General features: G+C 43.1%; 11 protein-coding genes and 2 non-coding genes across 13 annotated transcripts in view; 9 read left to right on the top strand and 4 right to left on the bottom strand.

Moving 5' to 3' along the window:
* VTP01DRAFT_3509 (uncharacterized protein) overlaps positions 1 to 385 on the bottom strand; it is a gene marked incomplete at both ends in the record, with an annotated part of 1848 nt that extends 1463 nt beyond the window's left edge. Inside the window, 2 exons of the mRNA XM_069382088.1 lie at positions 111 to 170; positions 229 to 385. Of these exons, the coding sequence (XP_069236251.1) occupies positions 111 to 170; positions 229 to 385 (217 nt within the window). The remainder of the gene's footprint in view (positions 1 to 110; positions 171 to 228) is intronic.
* A 247-nt stretch (positions 386 to 632) lies between these two features.
* On the top strand, positions 633 to 705 carry VTP01DRAFT_t77. The gene has a single exon. It is a non-coding gene; the product is annotated as a tRNA-Lys (tRNA).
* Positions 706 to 1910: 1205 nt separating this feature from the next.
* VTP01DRAFT_3510 (uncharacterized protein) lies at positions 1911 to 3428 on the top strand (the record flags this gene model as incomplete). Its single annotated transcript, XM_069382090.1, has 2 exons — positions 1911 to 2047; positions 2672 to 3428. The coding sequence occupies 2 exons, from the start codon at positions 1911 to 1913 to the stop codon at positions 3426 to 3428; spliced, it is 894 nt and encodes a 297-aa protein (XP_069236252.1).
* On the bottom strand, positions 2328 to 2399 carry VTP01DRAFT_t84. Its single transcript has one exon. It is a non-coding gene; the product is annotated as a tRNA-Asp (tRNA).
* An 855-nt stretch (positions 3429 to 4283) lies between the features above and the next one.
* VTP01DRAFT_3511 (uncharacterized protein) lies at positions 4284 to 4796 on the top strand (the record flags this gene model as incomplete). Its single annotated transcript, XM_069382091.1, has 1 exon — positions 4284 to 4796. One exon carries the CDS (start codon positions 4284 to 4286, stop codon positions 4794 to 4796), a length of 513 nt encoding a protein of 170 aa, XP_069236253.1.
* Positions 4797 to 4865: 69 nt separating this feature from the next.
* On the top strand, positions 4866 to 5692 carry VTP01DRAFT_3512 (uncharacterized protein; the record flags this gene model as incomplete). The annotated part of the gene is made up of 3 exons (XM_069382092.1): positions 4866 to 5049; positions 5111 to 5384; positions 5443 to 5692. 3 exons carry the CDS (start codon positions 4866 to 4868, stop codon positions 5690 to 5692), a joined length of 708 nt encoding a protein of 235 aa, XP_069236254.1.
* A 458-nt stretch (positions 5693 to 6150) lies between these two features.
* On the bottom strand, positions 6151 to 8948 carry VTP01DRAFT_3513 (uncharacterized protein; the record flags this gene model as incomplete). Its single annotated transcript, XM_069382093.1, has 7 exons — positions 6151 to 6288; positions 6594 to 6698; positions 7002 to 7535; positions 7709 to 7862; positions 8124 to 8203; positions 8368 to 8516; positions 8786 to 8948. The coding sequence occupies 7 exons, from the start codon at positions 8946 to 8948 to the stop codon at positions 6151 to 6153; spliced, it is 1323 nt and encodes a 440-aa protein (XP_069236255.1).
* A 1583-nt stretch (positions 8949 to 10531) lies between these two features.
* On the top strand, positions 10532 to 11293 carry VTP01DRAFT_3514 (uncharacterized protein; the record flags this gene model as incomplete). Its single annotated transcript, XM_069382094.1, has 1 exon — positions 10532 to 11293. The coding sequence occupies one exon, from the start codon at positions 10532 to 10534 to the stop codon at positions 11291 to 11293; it is 762 nt and encodes a 253-aa protein (XP_069236256.1).
* Positions 11294 to 11924: 631 nt separating this feature from the next.
* Positions 11925 to 14065, top strand: VTP01DRAFT_3515 (uncharacterized protein; the record flags this gene model as incomplete). The annotated part of the gene is made up of 6 exons (XM_069382095.1): positions 11925 to 12064; positions 12250 to 12316; positions 12598 to 12659; positions 12728 to 12897; positions 13087 to 13401; positions 13689 to 14065. The coding sequence occupies 6 exons, from the start codon at positions 11925 to 11927 to the stop codon at positions 14063 to 14065; spliced, it is 1131 nt and encodes a 376-aa protein (XP_069236257.1).
* A 2653-nt stretch (positions 14066 to 16718) lies between these two features.
* On the top strand, positions 16719 to 16958 carry VTP01DRAFT_3516 (uncharacterized protein; the record flags this gene model as incomplete). The annotated part of the gene is made up of 1 exon (XM_069382096.1): positions 16719 to 16958. The coding sequence occupies one exon, from the start codon at positions 16719 to 16721 to the stop codon at positions 16956 to 16958; it is 240 nt and encodes a 79-aa protein (XP_069236258.1).
* A 1561-nt stretch (positions 16959 to 18519) lies between these two features.
* Positions 18520 to 19337, bottom strand: VTP01DRAFT_3517 (uncharacterized protein; the record flags this gene model as incomplete). Its single annotated transcript, XM_069382097.1, has 3 exons — positions 18520 to 18894; positions 18971 to 19022; positions 19069 to 19337. 3 exons carry the CDS (start codon positions 19335 to 19337, stop codon positions 18520 to 18522), a joined length of 696 nt encoding a protein of 231 aa, XP_069236259.1.
* Positions 19338 to 21099: 1762 nt separating this feature from the next.
* VTP01DRAFT_3518 (uncharacterized protein) lies at positions 21100 to 21601 on the top strand (the record flags this gene model as incomplete). The annotated part of the gene is made up of 3 exons (XM_069382098.1): positions 21100 to 21196; positions 21256 to 21320; positions 21455 to 21601. The coding sequence occupies 3 exons, from the start codon at positions 21100 to 21102 to the stop codon at positions 21599 to 21601; spliced, it is 309 nt and encodes a 102-aa protein (XP_069236260.1).
* Positions 21602 to 22368: 767 nt separating this feature from the next.
* VTP01DRAFT_3519 (uncharacterized protein) lies at positions 22369 to 23327 on the top strand (the record flags this gene model as incomplete). The annotated part of the gene is made up of 3 exons (XM_069382099.1): positions 22369 to 22380; positions 22921 to 22951; positions 23005 to 23327. 3 exons carry the CDS (start codon positions 22369 to 22371, stop codon positions 23325 to 23327), a joined length of 366 nt encoding a protein of 121 aa, XP_069236261.1.
* Between the last annotated feature and the right edge of the window lie 121 nt (positions 23328 to 23448).

The following is a 23448-nucleotide window of genomic DNA, read 5'->3' on the forward strand; positions in this document are numbered from 1 at the left end:
CAACGGGAGGAGCATCATACATGTGGTTCTAGATGACCTCCATAGAGACATCCAGCCGACAACAGGGCGCCCTAGATCATAGTGTGCTTGGATGACCTCCACGAATGTACCTTGGGTGCTCAATGCTGCAGGTAGAGTCCTCCTGTTATTGACGGCTGCGCTTGGAAAGGCTAAAGTGGTTGTTGTCAAGCATTCAGCGTGCAATTGAAAGACGTTCGAACTTCTTACGAGGAAGGACTGGTTTGAATTGACTGAAGAGAAACAAGTGTTCGCGAGCGTGTTTCGGAGTTTGCTTCTTGTGACAGTAGTTGCCAAAGTGATCAACAGCGGTGCACTTTGTGCACTCACAGTCAATATATTTGTTAGCTCGGGTTTGCGTAGGCATTTCAGTAGATATGGTGACTTAAGATTCTTGAGCTGTAGTGAAGAAGGGAGAGCTACCTGGCTAGCATTTTTAGACCCAGCTAGGGTACATGCTATGTAAGGGAAATATAAGGTATCTGAGGCACATACCCGTCATATACCAGCTCGTATCTGCCAGCAAAAACTTCAGACACCACGATTTATGTGCAGTGCTCGATCACTGGCTTGAAGTGTATTCAAGGTTTCTGATCCACAAAAAGCACCGAGGGGCCCGGCTAGCTCAATCGGTAGAGCGTGAGACTCTTAATCTCAAGGTTGGGGGTTCGAGCCCCCCGTCGGGCTAGTACACATAACCTATGGTTTATCATTTGTGTTGGCGTTTCTCGTAGGGACTCTACCTTTTTTGATTGACATACCGTTTGTGTGTCGTAACACTTTGTCGTGCACAGATTCACCTGTTGTCCTTTTTTGTCCTGAGTTGTATTCAACATCTTATCTCCTCTCTTTGTGGAAGTGGTGACTCACAATAGCTCCAAGAATGGATCCCCGCTCGAAGAGCAATTATGACACGGTCGATGTTGACTCATTAATATTTAACATACTTCCCAAGACAAACACCGCAGAAAGAAAGAGTTGTCTATAAACACAGAATAAAAAAGAAAGGGGGCAGAGAGGTCCCGTGGTTCATTATCTTTCTTCGTGGGTTCGTGGCGCAAAACAAGAAGCGTTACGACAACTTTTTGTCTTGTGCTACGAGCTCACGCAATAAGGGAATCACACAGAAATCAAAGTCTCGGGGGTTTGTCAGATGCCTTTTAGTCTGCGCTTTCTGCACTCTTATTTATACCTTTTGCAAGTGCTCAAATATAATTGATACTATTGGTAGATATATGGAAAAGCTACAAAGGAACAAAAGAATAAAAGTGTGCCTGACATCAGACGATAGCACCAATGATAGTTAATGCGCATTGTTATAGCAATTACAGGACACCAATGGTTATTGTTGACAATGTCGCATTCTTATTGGTCAGCACCAAACGGCCACGACATGTGTCGTATAATAACGTAAGGCTATTTCCTTTTGGCGTGACGGGCCCACGAAGAAGAGAATCACGAAGGAAAAGGACATGAAGACGAACGGTAGATAAATGTGGATTTATTATTTTGTCTATGGCATATTTATACTGTGTTGGCTTCTACCGATATACAACAATAAAGGAAAGTCTATAATATACAGATGCTTGTGTTATGGAAATGCAATATTCTTATGTCCCCCCACTTTTTATGACCCGAGTCCCCCCAGGAAAGTTTGAATTAATTTTCCTCTGCGCGCAGCTCAGCCAAAGGCACGCCCTCAGCGTAGCTTAGCAACGCTGGAAACGGTTTTTCCCTGGCAATATGACTCGCAAATCAAAGCAATGATTGCAAAAAGAGATCTCATGCAAGGGAGGCCATCCAGAATCTCAGAGCTTGCGCCTATTCCTTTAAATACGACCTGCGACAAAAAGTTATACGACAGTAACGCCAAAAAGGAATAGCGTTACGGCATGTTTAAGAGAGCGGCGCTCAAAGGCGAAGTGTCAGAAAAGGAAACGGACAAGTCCGCGCGCGATACACGTTGTCGTGGCCTTTTGGTGCTGACCAATAAGAATGCGACATTGTCAACAATTACCATTGGTGTCCTGTAATTGCTATAACAATGCGCATTAACTATCATTGGTGCTATCGTCTGATGTCAGGCACACTTTTATTCTTTTGTTCCTTTGTAGCTTTTCCATATATCTACCAATAGTATCAATTATATTTGAGCACTTGCAAAAGGTATAAATAAGAGTGCAGAAAGCGTTGAATAAAGGGCATCTGACTAACCCGCAAGACTTTAGTTACTGCTTTATCCCCTGGCTGCGTGAGCTCGTAGCACAAAAAAGTGTTACGACACGGCAAAAGTCTTTTCAATATACGTACTCTCGGACCGGGAATTGAACCCGGGTCTCCCGCGTGACAGGCGGGGATACTAACCACTATACTATCCGAGAGCTTCTTGCTCTGTTGAGAGGATATTTTCTTTTCTGAGCCGGACGCTTTAAATTCGAACTGGAAAAAACCGTCGAAACGTGTAAGCAACCTACCCTAAAGAATACATATAGCAAACGGCCACAACCGGACACAGCACTCTTGTTCGAATCACTGCGAAATTCGCCAAAACGAACAACCAGTTCCATTGCCATTAGCAACCTACTGACAATGGACCAGCCACCGGGATTCGATCCCCGCACCCCCTCACCAACGTCGACTTTGGAGTCATTAGCACTCCAACCGCCACCACCAACTCCAACACCATCACCGCCGCCACCACCAAGAGGAACGTCGTCAAGACTACCCCTCCCACCCCGCCCTCCAAACCCACCAGCGCCAAGACTGCTGCCGCCAAGAAGTTGCCCGCCAAAGGCAACAAGAGGACTGCCCCCTCTGCCCGTCGCCGCCTGCCCACCAAAACGCAGGTAGTGCGTGCGCTGCAAGACGCCGCCGCCAGCCCTTCGGGCTACGAGTTCGTATACCTCCCTTGCCGCCACCACCTCAAGTTCCAGGACGTGAGGAAAATGCTGTCGTCCCTCAAGGTCCAGCAATCCCGCGTCTTGGACGTGCAGTTCCCTGCCAAGGATACAGTCGCTCTCCTTGCCCACTCTGCCTTCAAGGCAGAGTTGGTTGCCAAGCTCGCCGCCGAAGGCGTTCAAGAATGCGGCGCGTTCGACCCCCTTTCGCCTGTGGTGTTGGCAGACCCAAAGTTTACCAACGAAACCACCATCGTCCGCCGCCTCTTCACCGAGAGGATGAGGCGCACCTGCGTTCGCCTCCCTCGCCACATCGGCGCAAGAGTCGCAAGACACTTTGGCACCGCCCACCACCTCACCACTTTGTCTTGGCGAAGAATGGTGGCAAGAGTTCGTCGCCACCTCCCGCCCGGCCAAGAAGGCCGCGCCCACCACCAACAACACCACTGCCCCTCCCAGCACCGTCACCTCCATGAGAAACCATCCAAAAATATAAAAAAGCTCACTAATTAAAGTCAAAAGAAATCCATAAACGAAGTGTTGGTTCTTAATGCATAACCATCGGGTAGCGTTCTTGATACAGTTATAATATAATCTGTCAAACTTCAAAAAAGAAACAATTCAATTAATTTATAATAATCCAAATAAAAATTTAACAACAATTTATCCAAAATACATTAATATCAATTAATAAGTTTTAATAATTTATATAAATTATCGATTATGAATCAGTTCTCTTATAATCTTTTGACAGATTTCCAATATTCCTCTATAATCTCCTTTTCTACAAAGTCATCTTCCTTTACCCATCCATTGTAATCTTTTGGATAATTCTTCCATTTTACTAAATACTCAAACTTATCATATATTTTTTATGTTTAATTATATATTGTACTTCATATAATTTTTCATTATCAATATTTGTATTTAAAATATCATCCTCCATATTGGAGGTCATCTAGAACCACATGTACGATGGTTCTCCCGTTGAAGTCCCAGCTCCGCAAAGCTACGCGGGTTTTTGAGCACATGGTCTAATCGCTTGTCATAAGGATCTTTATAAGACTTTTCGGATCTTTCTGCATGTCGGATATTTACTGTATCAAGACCAAACAAGCGATCAGACCATGTGCTCAAAAACCCGCGTAGTTTTGCGGAGCGGGGACTTCAACGGGAGGAACATCATACATGTGGTTCTAGATGACCTCCCATGGTGGATCAAACTGCACTTTAACATTCGTTGTCTGTCCTCGTTGTCACTGCGTACACCAAAACCTCGGATCCAACCAGGTTCATTGTACATTCTTCAAGTTTCCACACAATTTCCACGCAACGCAGCGAGAAGAATGCGGCGCTCCACTGTAGGACATGCGCAAATCGCGGTGCTTTGCAACCAAGGTTTATGCGTACTATCCCGTCAGCAGCCTCCTTGCACACATGATGCGCAGAGAAGGATTCACGCACAAGATGGAACACTGGCGCAACAGACCGACTCGTAGCAATACACTCTTCGATGTCTACGACGGTCGTATGTGGAAATCAGTACCTGATCCTCGCTCAACCGCCTCCAACCATATTCTTTTCGTCGACACACCGTTTTCGCTCTTGCTCACCTTGAACATTGACTGTTCCAATTATTCGACAAGAAGGACCCGTACTCTGTTGGTGCTATCTACGTATATGACTGTCAACAATCTGCCACGCACAGAGCGTGCTGGACACTATGCTTATAGCTATGGAGGACTTCGTTCGGCGCGCGGTACGTGGAACGTCAACGCGAGTGTTGCTCAAATCAGCTGGGAATGGGCTCGTGACTTCGCCGTTGATATAGGATACTTTGCTTCGCAATACACAGCGACTCTTGAGAAGCATGTTACATAGGGATGCGGCAAGTTACTTTGAAGGAAAGTTTTCTTAGCTCTTCCCTTCTTTTTGTCTACTGATCTTGCAATGAGCAACGTCATCGATACTTCTACTGCCAGCAACACGTCAACTACTACTTTTGTCTACGATGTCGAGGACTTAACCAACTTTTTCTATTCCCAGCTGAAAGACAAGGGTGTTTACTGGCTGTACAAGGACACCGTGGATAACACGAAGAAAATTATAGAGCATGATGATAATGCTGAAAACTGTAAGTGACGAGTAGAAAGCACTTGAGAAATGCTAATTTAAGTGTATTATATACGAAGCAGCATTTGCTGAAAGAAGCTCTAAACGACACCGTGCCCACAAATTCCTGTGGAAGAAGCGCTACATGTGCCATCGTGGTGGTCAGCCTCGGACTCGAAAGGATAAAGTGCCAGGCGGCAAGTCTGGCAAGCCGCGCCCGAATCAAAAGGCATCGAAAAAGGTCGGGTGCAATGCTGCAATGGAGGTCGTTTGCTACAAGAACACGCCAGATAAGGCAACTGTTACCTTTAGGAGCATGCACTGCAACCACGTTCCTAACACGACCAACGATCTCCAGTACCTGCCTCGCGCTCCAAGAGTTCACAGGGGGTATCCAGTCTGAAGTGCCCGAAAGCTACGCCATTAGTCCGATCCGTCTGTACCTTCAGCAGAAGTACGCCGATCAGCCTGCTTACAGACGTGAAGCGAGCGTCGACGCCGGCGATATCGCCGATATTCGTTACAAGATGTTGCGCCAAACCACTCGGCACGACGATGACGACTTCGTGTCGGGGAATTACCTGGATACCCTGGAGCAAGAGAAGATTTTGGTCTTTGGGGCACCTCCAACGGCGTGTCGCCGACGCTACTCTGAAGCCTCCTAAAAGGGGATGCGCTGGGCATAAATCTGAAATAGGCGAGAGAGCATAGAGCATGAGTGCCAAACAGGATGTGCAAGAATTATTTATTGGGATTTCATTATCGTATAATCCTGACTCGGTATCTTGAGTAGTTGTAGACAGTAAAAAAGGCATGGCTAACAGTTAAACATGCGACGGAGCATAGTCAACAACCATGGATGCATGACTATAGCAGATTCCTTGCGCAATTTACAGCCAAGCCATCCGCCAGCTTTATTGCCACTTCAACTTCCATAATAAAGACTTGGCTGGCTGCTGTTACAAAGCATGTTTTCTCTTTCTCTCTTCTCATTACTTTGCGAATTCTGATCACTGTCCGCAGACTTTTGTTCCATGGAACGGGTATAGGCCGAGCGACCGTTGTTGAAATGTTCGTGATCATCGTCGCAACGGCTGACACCCATTCCAGCGCGCCATACCCTTCAGATCTCAGTGGCAAATGAGTGCTCTTTAGGCTTCTCGAAGATCACCAAGTTTGCAGGATCATCTCTTCTTTTGCTCCAGTCATTCTTGAAGCCTTCGACCGTCTCGAGATGGTGAAGGGCTTCCCGCAATCGTCCCTGGTGATAACGAGTTAGAAAAATCTAGGGAGTCTTCCTATAGCGGATTGCTGCGGGCAGGGCTAAAGGGCAGGTCGCGTAAAGGGCTCGTCTATTTGCACCACCCCTCTCGTGCATCCCCTTATTTTACCCTAGTTGAGTGTTAATTTTGCTACTCTGTGGCTTTGGGAAATTCGAGAAAGCCAAAGTGGAAAGAATAAAAACAATTGAAGGATAGTTCTTTATTGCCTTTGCGTTGACGAATGTCTAAAATGCGGCGAGTATCGGCGCATCATTTCCTCATGGAACGGCATTGTTTCTCTGACCTTTCGCGCGTACTCGGTAGCGTCCTCTGCTGATACAGTATTCATACGCAGCACGTTATCGCGTTCATGATATAAGGTGGCAAATGTTTGGGCGATAAGGACAAGCTACATATCCTGTGATGCGTCTAAGATGTCGAACTCGTCTCCAATTGCATCGTCAGAGCCAGTAGATATGTCGACCTCAAGAGGATCAGGATTTGCTTTGCCTCATTAGACTGGAAAAACCTCAAAGTCGACAGTCGTTGCAACCTTTGTTCCTCTGCGGCTTTCCTGTCTGCATAGAATCCAAGCTCAAAATTTGTGAATCGCTTCAGCAAATACATGTGCTTGCAGGGTGAAATACGATGGCAATAGTCTTCACAGGTACATGAAAGTATGTGTAATTGTTGGTCGACAAAAATTTCATACCTTCGGGAAACGAAAGGATTGCACTTGCCAGATACCTGCTCCAGCAGCTTCACGTGGACCTGTCACCTTGTTCGGGATGTCTTCAGGTGCGATGGTAGATGCATAATACGCTCGACGTGCTTGTTCATTCTTTAGAGGTCCCGTCCTGCCAGCATTTTGACTGATTCGGATATACTCCATTTCGAAGTAAAACTCGACTTCGTGCGTCAAAATGAAGATAAGTTTATCGAGGCGTTTGTTACGTGTACGCTTCATATAGACTGTTTTCAGCTGATTATGCCACGATTCCATGTAATTGTTTGTCATCATGCGCTGCATATGGGATTCGATGTAAGTGTATGCCCATTTTTGAACTTGGTCTTCGCAACCACACCATTGAGATTCAAGGTAGCCCAAGAATTCGTTTTGATTGCCATATTTCTCCATAAATTCTACAATTGAACGATATAGATCATCAATGCAACATGTGGTAAGAATATGCTTCAATTTTTGGAGAATGTCTTGACGATAGGTTGCTGTCGTGTCTGACATAAGCTGGAATAGAACTATAAGCACAGCATCAAGAAGTATTGGTTGAACTGTTATTAGACTGACTTCTCAGACTTCAACCAATCGTCACATCTCGTCGTAGTTTATAAGCTGTAGAAAAAACTTTTCCATGGATGTTGTTCTGCTTTTCAGAATTAAAAGCAATCCCGACGACTTACTTTGTCTCTTCTTTTTTGATTGTTGAACATCACAGTTGCAAGTTCAGCAGCTGTATAAGAGCCATCCAATCGAACTTTGCTTTTCAAGTTTCGTGTCCATGTCTGGATGACATGGAACGCACAAAGCCGAATATCGCAGTCTGGGAAGTTAGCTCTGATGGCGTCGGTCCCTGGAATACTTCAGTCCACCGTAATTTGCTGACGCTGCATTTTACATTCATTTCTTAAAAATTTGAGCCATTGTACAATTGGGCATGCAGAATGGTCGTTCGTGATCAAATATGCTACTGGCGTTCCAGTTCCTCTTTGGGGATCGCGTACGACCAAAGTATACATAATATCCATCACTCGACTCGATATTTTGTACGTCGTATCGAGACAAAATTGATTAACTACTTGCATACGCTCGACCTACCGTGGAGATTGGAACCCGATACCATACAAGCTAGTATTAGTCAAGTTTAAAGTAGTGTCGACGCTAAATATACGGTAACTCTGTTGAAACAAGAGCTTCTCCATCCAGGTCCTACCAGAGATTGCGTCATTTTCATGACATTTATAAAGTCTTGTTTGTATCTGAGGTTATTTATGTATATATGTGGTTAAAGTTTATATGTCAAGCTCAAATTTTGTGAGGTACATATCTGCCATTATCCTACCTTAACCATTGCATTGTAGACATTGTCATATGTAGCGTTTCTCTGGCCGGCAGTATCCAGGCGCTCTAATCTTCGCATCAACGTCATGCGAATATCACGGCATTTTCTGCCTTCGTCTAATTGACTGGCAATCTCTTCCACGTTGCTGGCTGTCAAAAGAAGGGTGCCCAAATCCTCATTATCACCAAGTATATGATTGCATTGATCCTTTTGCATCACAAGCGAACAAACGGAAGGTGATGATGCTAATATGGTTGCTTTGTATGTAGCCAGACAACCACATTTTTCGAGTCCTTCTGAGCAATTCTGGTATTACGCTTGGATGTGTAGGTTCCTACTCTGTGACAACAGAATGTCTCGCTGTAAATTACTGATCCGCCTTCTTTTCCTTTAGTTTTTCTCTTATGGATCCACTTGCAGGCGCAAAATTCCTGAATTTTTCTGTGATATTCTCTCCAGCTTGCCGCGGGGACAACGATATCTTCTTTGGGAACCATGGCGTAGACTCCTGGCACAACCGAACGAGCGAGTTTTTCGTGAAGTTTTGCAATATCGTTAACAACGCTCGTAGACGTGTTCATTTCTGGTGAAAGAAGTGGTTATCTTCAGTTTCTTTAACTTTTCCACTTTGGCTTCCTCGCGTTTCCCAAGCCACAGGGTAGCAAAATTCACACTCAACTGGGGTAAAATAAAGGGATGCCTGAAGTATTTGGACGAGACGGGAAGAGTAAAATACTGTGAGACTTTGGGTAGGTGCTTTTAATGCAATAAGAAGCAAAGAACTAAGTCTACCAGTAGATGATTGGAATAAGAGAAAGTTCTAATTGTTGTACCACCTCCATCATTATTGAACACTGATCAATCCATAAGTACGACAATGCCACTCTCGCACCACCCCAGTCACTCTGAGTGCTAATTTAGAGGGCGGTGAGAGTGGTGTCAGGCACAAATACTGTCAATGCCCACAGATGCAAGTCGTGCGTAACTTAGATCACTGCATAGCGACATAAAAGACATCTGCTTCGTATTAACCAGGGCTCTTCATGAGACGTCCCATCCCATCCCAGTTCTAATTGGGATCGAACTGTCGTATTCCAGCATACTTCCACATAAGTTGAATTAGTCATCTCGGTTGTCATCCTGCTGTTCGGATAATAATTCCAGGAACAATGATGTAGAAAGACTGTCATTTGATATGGAGGCCATCCAGCAGATATGAGATAAGCTGTGATGCTCCAATACGATTAGTGAACAGTCCACAGATCTGAGACAATGCCAATCCCTTTGCTAACAGAGCCTAGCTCACCGTTAGTCCGTCTTCCGTGCGCATCCGACAAGAAAAACGTTTAAATAGAGTCCGCACGAGAAATATTTAGATAATTGATCTTCTTTTCGATCTCTTTATTCTTTCAAATACATCAACGTCTCACCGACTTAGCGTCTGTTTTCGTTTTCTCTTCTTTGCCTATATTACAGGGACACTATCCTGTCCCAGCTGCCATTTGGGACGCCTAATTGGGCTTAACTGGGACCAGTTGGGACTGGATGTGATTGAGCTTAACCGAGATTGGGCCTGACTGGGACTGGGCTTAACTGGGATTCTCCCAACTGGACCATCAACAATATCTAGCCGGGTCTAATTGGGACAACATGATTTTTAATTGGGACCCAACTGGGATGTCACCATTTCTAATTGGACCACCTGAGATGGGACAGACCCCCGTCCCAGATACCGTCCCAATTAGGCCCATCCCAATTAGAACTGGGACGTCCTGCCGTGGACAGAACAATAAGATCAGAAATAAAACATCTAAAAAATACTGACTCTGGTCTTCCCGGGTAAACTGTCATTAACGAACAAACTCCTCTCGAAATATTTGATAAACCGATCATTAGCATAAATAGCCCTGGTCTGTAGATAGATATCAGGTTGTTCAGTCCTTCAAAATTAAAAAATCCGATACAGTCTCACTGTACTCTTACTGTACGTATCTTACTGCGCTGTCCGCAAACCATCACACGTCCCATCCCAATGTAGGCCCCTACTATTGATCCTTTCAATAAGTAAATTAAAGTGCATACAATTATTGCATTGATTCCATAAAAATAAGCTAAGTTGACACTCTACCGGGAACAAAAGCTTGTAACACTATTCCCTTTCACCATGTCCAGCGAAATGAATGAAGTGACAATAACTCCAGACAAATTGCGCGAAATTTGGAGTTCTGCTCAAGAAGCTCGTGAAAACATTCAGCAATGGGCGCAGACTAATGGTGGATTCTACATGTACATAGCTAGAAGCAGCATGAGCGGCGAGAAGAGGTACATTCGCCTGGGATGTGGACATTCGGGTGTACCCAGAAACCAGGAAGGACGAGAAGACACGAAGGCCACTTTTATCGCGGACGTTGACGGCAACGTCACTGTGGCCTCTCAAGGGAAAAAGCAACGCGCAAGAGACTCGCAGAGGTTTGATTGCCCATTTGAAGTGATGCTCCGACCCCTCAACAAAGACAGCTGCCAGTGGCATGCTGTAGCCATGCAAAAGGAGCATAATCATGCTGTCACTTCGGATACGGCAGTCTACCCCATGCATCGCCGTCTGGAGGGGGAAGCCCAGGAGAATGTTATAAATATGATCAAAGCGCATGCCGGAAATTCAACGATCGTTACCTATCTGAAAGGATTAGGTATAGCTGTGGTCTCCAAGGATATCTCCAATCTTCGGCAGAAGATTTTCAACAACGATCCCGACCATGGGATGTTCCGTCTAATCCAGGCTCGTGAAACAGATGGCTATCGAGTTGGTTACAGCATCAAGCAAGAAGGGGACAAACGTTCCCTTCGTTCCTTGTTCTTTGCGCTTGACTCGGTCATCGAGCTCGCCATTGAGTTCCCAGAGATTATATCACTGGATGCAACATAGAACACAAACAAGCTGAAGATGCCGTTTATCAACGTCGCTGGCACGGGAACGTCGGCTTCCCAAAGCTCAAGACATTTTGTATTGCCGGTGGCTGGATCGCCGAAGAAACCAGCAAAAAGTATGAATGGTTCGTTAATGCGTTGAAGGAAGTAGTCTGGCCGTCCAAGCAGTCAGTTTCTGCTGCGGCCTTTGTAACGGACAGCAAAGCGGCGTTGATGAGGGCCCCGGACATACTCTTCCCTCATGCCAAAAATTTATTGTGTCAGATCCATATGCCACTGCCGTATTCCACAACGGAAAACCAATAACAAGGAACCGGATAAACAATAAAGATACTACTTGATTTCGAATCAAAGGACTGCCGACATCGAAGACAAAGGCACAATCGACCATTTGATAACAGGATGAAAAGTTTTTATTCTTCAGGAACACCGCTACGTCTATAAAAGCAGACATTAGAGAAAACAATCAGTATATCTCACTTGTAAAGAGTCTCAACGTACTTACTGCGTTACCTCTGTCTCTATTTATCTACCAAACATCACAGCGACGAAATTTCCGCGTGAACTTGCAGAAGTTATTCGCATTTAAAACTGATTACGAATAGCTCGAGAAAGCTTTAAATTTCTTAATGGCCAGCGAAGTGAACGATAAATTTTCAAGGATGCGTGTGACACCAGACAAAAAAATCGAAAGCAAGGCCCTGGCTATGTTCGTAGAAGCGAGCAAAAAAGAAAGAGATCCTAAGAAAGCCGCAGAATACTTGCAAAGGTACTCCCATAATAGCATCTGCGTAGATATCGTATATGAAAGGTGCTAACTTGATCTCTTATACATTGTTAAGTAAGCTAGCCTTCAAAGAGAAGTAGGTCGGTCGGTACGTCTGTTCAGTCCAGCACTTTGGAAATACATACCAGCACCAATCGAACAGAAGGCGTGCATGCCGATATTAACAGATCGCTTGGATCTTCTAACAACTTGTTTCTTGCCTATAAGCAATTGGATCAGTTCTATCGAATTAAGGTAAACACAATTGGGCCGCCGGTCAACTCGCCTTCAATAAATGATCATTTGGTCCTGGTTAGCAGCACATCGCTGATATCGTGTGGTATCCAAGGTTGTAGAAGAGAAAGAGGAGAATGAAACGGACATATAACATCATCTCCGATCCGATAGAAGTATATACATGAAGTCGTTGTGACCCAATAAAGAACTATACAAGAAACTCACAGTATTTTCACTGTCTCTGTCTATTACTGCTATCACACGCTAAACACACTCGTCACCACATATCGTTTTTATAGACTGACGCATGGAGGCAACAGATTGACACGGAATCCTGGGGCAAGATTCCCATATGCTTCAGGTGTATCGAGAACGGCTTGAAGACTTGGCCGAAAAGTATCGCAGTTTGCTTTTAATGCTATACAACAGGGGCTTTCGCAAAAAAAAAATTGTCTTGAAGACTGATTATTGCCGTTGCATCCTGAAAACGATATACAAGTTGCTTTGCTGCCATAAGCTTCCTAGCACAGGGAATATCCCTTTGAACAGTGTCCCACGCCGCTGGCATCTCTTTCATGATATTACAGCTACAAACGACGGTAAGATGAAGCTGAATTTAATTGATGTATGCTTGCATTAATGTTTGATTTTATGCTGAAAGAAGATACTACCACGTTGGAGGATAACGTTAGGGCTTGGACTTGGGACGGGGTAGCGTCCCGTCCCAACTTGTCCCATCCCAAGCGTCCCCGCACGTGACCGTCTCATCCCATCCCATCCCATCCCAGTCCGAGCCCTAGATAACGTTATTGCAAACGCCGAGCCTTTCGTCACTCCCACATTAGAGGGGCAAATTCCGGCTGAACTATCGAGAATTGCAAACATACAGCATCGATGCACAGATATACAGCAGCAGGAGGACTCGTTATCTTGTTCGAAAGCAATTAAAGACGAACCATTTTTGGATCTCAAAGAAGCTCAACAGCCGCAAAGTAGCCGGCAAAAAATGAAGACCACCACTGCGAAGAGCGATAACGAACGTGAGATGATTGCTCTTGAATATCAAGATACCCAGAGCCGCAAAAAATCCAAAACGACATTAGGTAAAGAAGCTGCAAAGATCTGGTGAAGCTTCGTAAGCAATTTCGTGTTTCTTTTATTTATTGATCGAATTGATCGGAACGGGAAGAGAGAACCATCATCTTCAACTGCGGCTCATCTGAAGCTTCTTCGCAGCTCCTTAAAATACGAATCATACCGAATCTAAAACTTGTAACAGATGCGATCCCAAAAACAGCTGTGAGGACGGTCCATGACCGGTGTCCAAATGGAAACTGAGGTCTTCGTGCACTTGCAATCGAGCTTTTCAAGGATGGAATACGATACAAAGATTTCAAAGCAATTATGTGGCCGAAGTTCCTTGAAACGCTCGATAGCGATTACGCTAAATATGACAAGCACAGGATGCTTAAAGCATTGGATCCTGAGGGCTTCCAGTGGTTTGCGAGTCCTGAATGCACCCAAATTGCCGCCGATGCGTTCAAAACTCCCATAGCATTCTACAGGTCGCAATCATTTTTGTTCCTGCCTTGCCGCACAAGCCCGCAACAAGCAGAACGGACGCATCCGATCGTCTTGCAGCTTGTGAATGTGAACGATCACATCATTTTAATACAAGTCACGGAAGCATCAGAAATGACTTGGCCTGAGATCGATCCGCTCTGCAGACCATTTGTCACATATGACATAGAAAAGGATCCATGCTAGGCAATCTTTCCCGATGAATTTCTAAAAAATCCGACAGACCCACCGAGGTTTTTCCTCTTACATTCTGACAATGAAAATAGACCAGAAATAAACATTAGATATATGGACCATATAGATATTTAATTAGCATGCTATTTCGCACAATTTCTTCAAAAAGCCTACATCACAGTTGTAAGTACTTCTTAATTTACTTCATAATCGATACAGTGTCCATACTCAACATGAAAGCAAACCAAGCATCTGTGAATGTAGATGCGATTTTACATCACCGCCGCTTATTTGAATGCGTTCTTTGCCTTCATCCTTTTTCCCCACACCACCCTTTTATCCTCTCTTGGATTGACTCCGAGCGTGACTGGGGTGGTGCGAGAGGGGTGGTGCAAATAGACGAGCCCCAAATAAAGCCAAGGTACACTTTAACGAAAACACGACTAGACGCGAGCATATAGTCGAAGAAAAGCAAAAACAATAACGGAAGCAGTAGCATTATGAGCACCGATAACGACATCAACAATTACAATGTGCAGTTAGGCATGGCATTCCCCAGCCTGCACGATGCCCGAAACTTCATCGTTGCAATGGGGAAGGCGATCAACGTCTCTAACTCGCTATGGTTACCCACAGCAGCAAAAGAGAGAGAGGAATATTGATTATGACATGCAAGCATTACGGTGGCTACAGGGATAGAAGGGCCAATGAAAAGGCCACAGCAACTAACGAAAAAAGGAGGCGAAAGAGGAAAGTGAAGGATAGAACGCGCGTTAAGGGGATACAATCAAGAACGACTGCGACTACTTCTATCAATTTAAACATAAAGCGTAGAAAACCGGATAGGCAATGGGTCCTGGAGAAGGTGCATAACGAGAATAACCATCCATTTGGGATGTATCCCAAGATAACTGACAAATTCAAAATTAAAACTTAATTACTTTAAATGAAAAAAAAAACTGAATTTATATATACATATATAAATATCCTTAAATATATGTTCATTGAACCTTATACAACTTTAAAAGAGTTGTTTAACGATGAACAAAAAGCATAACTATACTTATTGAAGATAATTATATAAATAAATTAGAAGAATATCCAATATTTGATACAGATACTAAATTATATTTCAGTGGTAAAATATATAGATGTAAAAACTATGTATGTCGTAAAGTATTTTCTGTATTGCGAGGAACTATATTTTCTAGAAGGAAGCTAACATTAAATATTTAATTACACATTCTAAACTATTTTATATTAAAAATACCATGTAGTAGTATTGCTGCTACTTCACAATAAAGTAGGAATACAATAACATCGGATAATAGACTATTCAGAAATTATTTAAAAGATAAAGTTTATTTTCATACAAGTAGAAAATTAGGTGGAAGGAGCAAAACAGTTGAAATTGATGAAAAAATAATAGCTAAAAGAAAAAATAACAGAAGTTATAGAGTTGAAGGTGATTGGGTAATTGGAGGTATTGAAAGAAGTAACTTGAAAAATAAAACAAAAAATGAAGATAAAATAATACTTCTTGTTCCAATTGAAACCAGAGATGCTATTAGTATAGATAAGATTATTGAAAGGTATGTTAAAAAAGGAACTACTATATATACTGATAGATGGAAAAGGTATAGTAATTTAAAGAATATTGGATATAGACATCGAACTGTAAACCATAAAAAACATTTTAAAAATCCAGAAACAGGTGTACATACAAATACTATAGAAGGTACATGGAATGGATTGAAACAAAGTATAACTCCACGATGTTGAACAAAGAAAGATTTAGTATTATATTTAAGAGAATATCAGTGGCGTAAAAGATATAGAGTATAATTTATGGACAAAGTTTCTAGAAGATTAAAAATTGAATTTGTTAAATTGTAATAAAATTCCACTCAATATAATTATATGATGGAAGATAATCCATTTTTAGATAAAGCTTTTATGAAAGATATAAAAAGATCATTTGTTCCATCAAAACTTTCCAATAGAAATAAGTATATTTATAATATTATAGATGTAGATTTCAAATTAAAAAAGAATAATATAATACATATCTCAATAAAATTAGAAAATGGTAAAAAGTTTGAACATGTATATAGTGGTAATCATAAAAAAGAAGATAAAAATAAAAACACTGTTATAGATAATATCAGCGAAGACTTTGAAAATATGATGGTTATTGATAAAGATTCAAAATAAAAATTCAATATTGTCCTTTATACGACATAAAACTATATGGAGGAGGTTGGGATTCATGATTTTAAAAATAAATTTAAAAAGGTAAAAAAATTTGAAGATATACCATATTTAGAGTCTCTCAACTATCTTGATAATGACTCATCCATTTGCGATGTCTCTTTCGACTTATGCAGCCCATTGAAAAATGACCGACGGATAGTTGGGAGGTCATCTAGAACCACATCTATGATGTTCCTCCGGTTGAAGTCCGCGCTCCCCGAGGCTACGCAGGTTTTTGAGAATATGGGGTGGTCGCTCGACCGATCTTGATACAATAACTATCTGCCATCCAGAAAGATTCAGAAAATTCTATGTGTCCGTACTTCAAGCGACCACCCCATATTCTCAAAAACCTGCGTAGCCTCGGGGAGCGCGGACTTCAACCGGAGGAACATCATACAAGTGGTTCTAGATGACCTCCTTAGAACTTCCTTTACAGCTTGTCCAACAAAATGCTACTAACTACGCTATCGTCGATACTATCAGCACTCGTCATCCTGACATCCAGATTATCGCAAAGGATATCTCCAATATTCGTCGACGTTTTGATGGGCTGACATACAGTGACTCCAAAGATATGCGAAAATTAATCATCAAACTGGATCAGCTGGATACCACATCGCATACGATGTTGACAACAAGAGTCACGTAACATCTTTCTTTTTCACTCACGATAACTGCATACAGGGTGCTCATCGCTTATCAGAAGTTCTGGTTATCGATGCAACGTATAAAACCAATATATACAAACTTCCACTCGTTAACATCGTCGGCGTGAACAATGTCGGGCTTGATCGTCACCGTCTTGTCACCTTTGGCGTTGCGGGTAGGGCTCTAAGTGGGACAGCTTAGGAGCACGCACGGATGCGTCGAGGTTGTCCACGCCTACCTGGCCATTGGCATTCTCGATGGGACTTTTCCAGTTTCTAAAAACTTATTAGTCTTATTTGTTTTCTCTTCTCTGATTTGGCCAGTAGTATAAATTTGGATATATTTGTTCTCCCTGACTCTTTAGCAGAAGAAAAACATATCTTGGTTTTCTGTTCTTATAGGGATGGTCAAGTCCTGTGGTGGAGCTCGTGGGAAATCCAGTAGCCATCTAGTCGGATAAGAACAAAGGTTCGTGGATGTGCTCCATATGGCTTTGTTTTTAAAAATCCACTGGGCCATCTTTTTGGATGAACCCCCACATTTTGGATGGAGGCACTCGGTAATCCATGCTCGACCATCCCAATGCCTCCACCCAAAGAATCCTTCCCCATTTGGAGCCCCAGCTCCAACTCCAACTAAACTTGGACCGCCTCCCTAAGTTGCGAAAGATCTGTCTTTATTCGCTTGCGACTCTCGCCCTTTATACTTTTCGCAAATTCTACATTAACCAATAAAGGACAGACAAGGTCGTTATAATTTCGGACATCTTTTTGTCTGTCGGTGATCTATATGACTATCCAACGTCTTGGGAGATAATTGCTTCCTGAATGATGAGACAAATCCTGGATGACAACCAGAGATTGGGATGCGGTAGATATCCTGGCCGTCCGTATATCTCTCCAGGGCGGTATCCTGTTTCGCAGGATGGAATACTTTTAAAGAACGTCGGTTGATCGGCAACAGAGACGGTAGCCCGAATGTCTATCGATGGACATGAGGACAAGGATGACCTCCATAAAAAGCTACGAATTCAAATGGTTTCGTGCCAAGTGGTTTTCTTCCAGATGAATTCGAGCCAAATGGTTTTTGTTCAGATGAATTGGAGCCAGATGGTTTCTTTTCAGATGAATCCGTGTAGCCTCGTGTCCTTTTTGGTATTTGGATTCAAAGGACAGAGTTCAGGGTCTTGCAAGCTAAGGAAGGATAATAGAATATATTGGATAAAAGATACAATAGAGATGGATATTGATAATAGAAAGATAGAGATAGAATATGCTTGCTATTCGATGTATCTAAATTATACAGTGACTCAAAAATCTGTCCCAATGATTTGAGCATTTGACTTCTCCAAGTAAATACTCCGTCCTGCTGTAATGTAAACCTATGCCATTATATATCGTTCGATAGCCCGATCGATGTGCTATCTTTAGGAAAAAGAAGAGCTCTGTACAGCGATTCTGGAATGAAATACGAGCGGTCAAAGATTCGATCCCGATTGGGACAGTTTTTTGTGCGGGTCCAAAATTTTATTTACTACTTTGTATATCCTCCTTTAGCTTTTATTACTGGTTCAATTCTGTTGGCCATGCTTTCTTCAAGGGACTGCCATGTTGCCTGTGGTATTTTCTCCCACACCGTCTAAACTCACTCCCAGAGGTCTGCCATGGACTTCGGCATTTCATTGTAGTCACTGACGCGCCTTTTAGCTCAACCCGCAAATGTTCAATCGGGTTTAGATCCGGGGATTGGGCCGGCCAGTCTAATACTTCGATATTCCGTTCTTTTAGCCAAGCTTGAACTACCTTAGCTTTGTGTTTTGGATGGTTATCATGTGGAAACACCATGTCATCGAGATCCCTGCCGTAGAACTCCGCCGATTTCTGCAAGTGATCTTCAAGAATTTCGATGTACAGGTGTTTATCCATGCCACCGTCTATCTTACACATGTATCGGGACCGTTATACAGCATGCAGCCCCAAATCATGATGTTACCGCCTCCATGCTTGATAGTACCTTGAACGGTTCGCGGTTCTGTGACGTCTCTTCCCCGGGTTTTTCAGCACCACTTTCGGCCATCCGATCCGCACCGATTTCTCTTCGTTTCGTCTGACCAGATAACTCGTTTCCAGTCCTCTGCGGTGTAGTAACGGTACTTTTTGACGAACCGCAGTCGCGCCTTCATGTGCCTACGAGAAAGTTCGGGTTTCTGGATCTTGGCTGCACCGTTCATACCACTCTGACGGAGCACATTACCGACAGTTTCAACGCCGAATTTGGTTTTGTAGTCCTGCGGCAAGCTGTAATGCACCTCAACAGTGGTTTCCTGTGGTCCGGATGTGACTTCACGGATGATATGGCGCACTAACTTGTCCGAAACCATCGATGGTCGTCCTTCTTTCGATACTGCAGCGTCTGGTCGGGCTTGACAGCGGATGCGGCTTATGTAGACTTGCTAACTTTGAGATGTTTGCGATATCGCGGTTACTGTAGCCTTGGCCAATCAGTGATCAGATCAGGCAAGCTCTTAATGTACAAGAATCCTACAACGTCCCACGCCCTTCCGAAACAAAAACGAAAGGACGGCGTGCTAGTACGAAACGCAAGCCGCTGCTGCGTGACGATCGAAATTCAAGCTAAAAAAGGAGGCAAAAAGATGTCATAAACTCACAGAAGCCGGAACTCAAGTCGAAAGAAATCGGGTCAATGCAAATCTATCCAACAATGCTCACAATTACAGAATGCTTGACAGCTGCTAGGAAACTCACCTCACTTCATGCCCAAGGATTTTGAAAATTTTGGAAATGTTATCGCTGAGGGTCACTGTAGTTATCGCTGCATTGCATATTCGACAACAGGAGACTCATCTGCGTGGGCGGCAACACGGATGCTGATCGCTTTTAGGAAAAAATCACTATATCATCAACGTTTTCGAAGCGATTGGTTATTCAGGTCCCGAAAAGACATTCAACGAGCTCTTACGGCATATCCAGAACTACAACGAAAATGTCAAAGGCTACATAATTCTGCCTTCAGCTGGACAACCAATCGCTCCAAATAATACAGTTTTGTACAGATTATAGAAGGGTTGGCCCCCGAGACAAAGACTTGAACCAATGTACGGCGCAAAATCAAACAGAGGTCAAACATATCGAATCACCATTTGATGTGATTAATCGAGAAATGCTAGCAGGTAATTGTTACTCGATCATCTACTGTTTGCTGACTGAAGTTAGCTCACGTACAGAAAGATCGAGTCAACGAAACTTAACAAGGGTATATATATTGCAAACGAATGATCATGGAGAAGCAAACGAAGAGTCCAGCATAGCAAGTAACACCGTTCAAGATCTAGATCTCAATGTGCTCGAGAGGATGGAAGGTAATCAAGATCGTACCATGGAACTCCATATACAATACTGCTCATAAGATACTGAACTACAATCCTCTAGCTGAATCGATCGAATCGATGGTTTCCATCTCGATCACGACGAGGTTGAGTGAAAGTAGAAAGGTAAGCTAAAGGGCTGTTTAAAGAAAAAGCAATGTAGGCAAAAAGAAGCCTTTTAGAGGAAAGAAGATAATAAAACAAGAAAAGTATTTCGAAGATGATCAAGTTCTGATTGTCATTTATTGATTTCAGCTTCCAGTATTCATATTTTCTTGGAGCTACAAAAGTATTGATGATATTTGCAATAGAGACAATTGTCATAGAGACAACAATTGAAATAGTTACAAAGGTAATAATGACAGTTTTCATAGTGACAATTATACCATCTAGGTGACGCAAGATTTCACATGTGATCCACGATGCAAAGAAGTATGGTAGAAAGAAAAAGAATAAGACATATGGATAAGGATATGAAGGATGTCCGTATTTGAAATATAATAAAAAGAATAAGAAATAGTACGATAAGATGCTGGCAGCTTACAGAATGTTCTCACTGTCTCAAATCATTGAAGTTACCGCTACAAAAACTTTTTGAAGAAGCGCGAAACAAGAAAAGAAAGATGGATGTGGAATACGAACAAAGGGAAAAGCAAGGACTAAAAAAAGCTCGTCATCCAGAATTGATTATAGAAAGATGCGCATCTGAAGGCCGATATCTCAGGAAGGGGAGAGGGATTTCTGCCGCATACATGCAATGTACCAGCGATGGGTTACTTTGGATCAGACTCGAGGTTATCCAAAAGATATCGATTTCGAGAAAATACCACAGCGTTACAAAGTTTCAAGCCAAGGTTGGAACATATAATACGAAAAAGACGATCGAGCAGATTTAGGCTTATATCCTTGCAAGCCCATGAAGAACTGAAGAGAAATGCCAATAAGCCTATGATGGTTAATTGTTTCGAGAGACATCTGGTAAGTAGCTCGCAAATCGCATTTATGTTGGTGCTTCAATGTCTTAAATTATAATTAAAATAGACTGGATATTACGGCATGCGTTGTTCTATCAGTAATATACGAAGTACTTGTTTGCATGTTTCTCTTTACAGAGGATCCGCTTTTCACCCATGCAGCTAGCAGCTTCTAAGCCCCAGACGCCTGAACTATTTCTTCAAGAAGTCCTGGTTCCTGAGGCTGCTTGCCTTTTGATTCAAGAAGATTTAGAGCAGAGCAAAGGATATTCAATCGACATTTAGGAAGCGTATAACGGTTTGGAAGGAAGTCGAGAATGTGGATCGTACGTATACCCTGCTAAATAGAAATTGTTTACGTGTTCTGACGCTTTCCATTCGAGAAAAGAAAAAGCAAAATAGCTGTTTATTTGTCTGCATATTTTGAACTGGCTGTCCGTAGACCAACCGGTCCCATACTCTGACCAAGCGTCATCCTGTTTTAGGAGGGGAAGAAATGTGATAGGCGTAAATCCGAGAAATATACACCTTTTCCAAAAATTAGCGTAGCTCCAGTTTGTTTCTTTTGTGTCTCGATGTATTCTAAAACTTTTCGACTCCACCTACGATGGTCGGACTTTAAACAAGTAAGCACCGTATTGTACAAGAGTCAATTCGGCCGCTTTTTGAATTATGTGTCAAGAACAATGTTTCTAAGAGGACAGTAAAGGCTAGGGCCCCGCCTTTCATTATTTACAATTCGCTGCATAAACATGTATGCAAGTATTGTGCAATCTGTATGTGCAGTAAACGCGTATTAGCATTACAAACATGGCCATTCAATACAATGCGCGGGATAGTAAGCGCGGAATGAATTTGTCTGTTGCTGGGAAAGCATCCGTACTCACATACTTGGCTCACATTACGGTGCTGACGGATTTGTGAAGGTATTATAGCCGTTTGCAGGTTGTGCAAAATAAATGCTTCCGCCTTTAGAATTTGGCATAAAATACGTGCATACACTTTCAATCATCCGTGCTTGCTTTGGCTCGCTTGGGCTACGGACAAGACAAATGGGACTGGGAGTAGGCAGGCGCGTAGTCGGAGCCTTAATTCTGTTGCATGCCGTTTACGTATCCCAGCAATTTAGAATCGGCTCTGGTCCCGCGACACTGAGCCACCGCCGTTTCTATTCTGAAGTCGTTGGCCGTATGTATGCAATTCTGCCATAGCTACACGAGCTGCCAAAACTGTCCACATGTTTGCCCTAAACGGATTTGGGCGTTAATCTGGCTTAAATGTGGTATTTTACGCCTATCTTGTATCGGTGGAGTTCTCTCCATGCCCCAAGGCGATCGGAAAGTCGTTATTTTGCACCCTTTTTAACGAGTGCCCCCCAAAGTTTTTAAGTCCCGCCTAAGGAGGAGGCAGGCTGCCAGACGTTTTTTACACTGCCCCCTTGTAAAATTCAGACTTGTTCCTCAGCCTTTTTTTGCTCATTGCATTCTTGAACGTGCTCATTAGCGCTTTATCTCCAGGGCACCAAGCAAATGACGCTGCAATTACACTAGTGACCTGCTCCCAATGCTCACTGTTAGCCTGTGTTGAACAATTGCTGAATCAAGACGCGTAATGACTTTGAACAAGAAATAAGAAGTATGAATGTGTTGCAACCGTAACTGCACTAGCTTTCTAAAAGAAACTCACAGCAACCAGTACGCAGAATTCCTTACGACCTTGCCTCAATCTTTTCACTGTCATTACAACCCAACCCTCAATCTCTGAACTTGCATCTCGAATAAACGAAACCAATTTTGGAATCAACGTACTCACACTGCTCATCTACGTTCCACGTTTGCACTGGCACTGCCAGATCCGCGAGATGACACTCATGGAGACACAAGCTAGCAATTGCAATGACGCTCGCTGTGGAATTGGCTTGGCTTGGGCGTGTACTACAATTCATAAGCTGATGGGAGGAATGGAGGTCATGAGGAAACTGACAAGATGCACGAGAGCTTTGCTGGAATGAGAGTGTGGAGACTGTATGGAACTTGCTCGAGTATATTGTAACTTGTTGGAAAACGAGTTACACTAGTGAACGGGGAGAAGTCTTCGACGAGAAAGTTTTTATACTTTTCCTTCTTTCTCCC

This window comes from Rhizomucor pusillus (assembly GCF_041956525.1).
Source record: "Rhizomucor pusillus strain CBS 183.67 unplaced genomic scaffold VTP01scaffold_17, whole genome shotgun sequence".
NCBI lineage: Eukaryota > Fungi > Mucoromycota > Mucoromycetes > Mucorales > Lichtheimiaceae > Rhizomucor > Rhizomucor pusillus.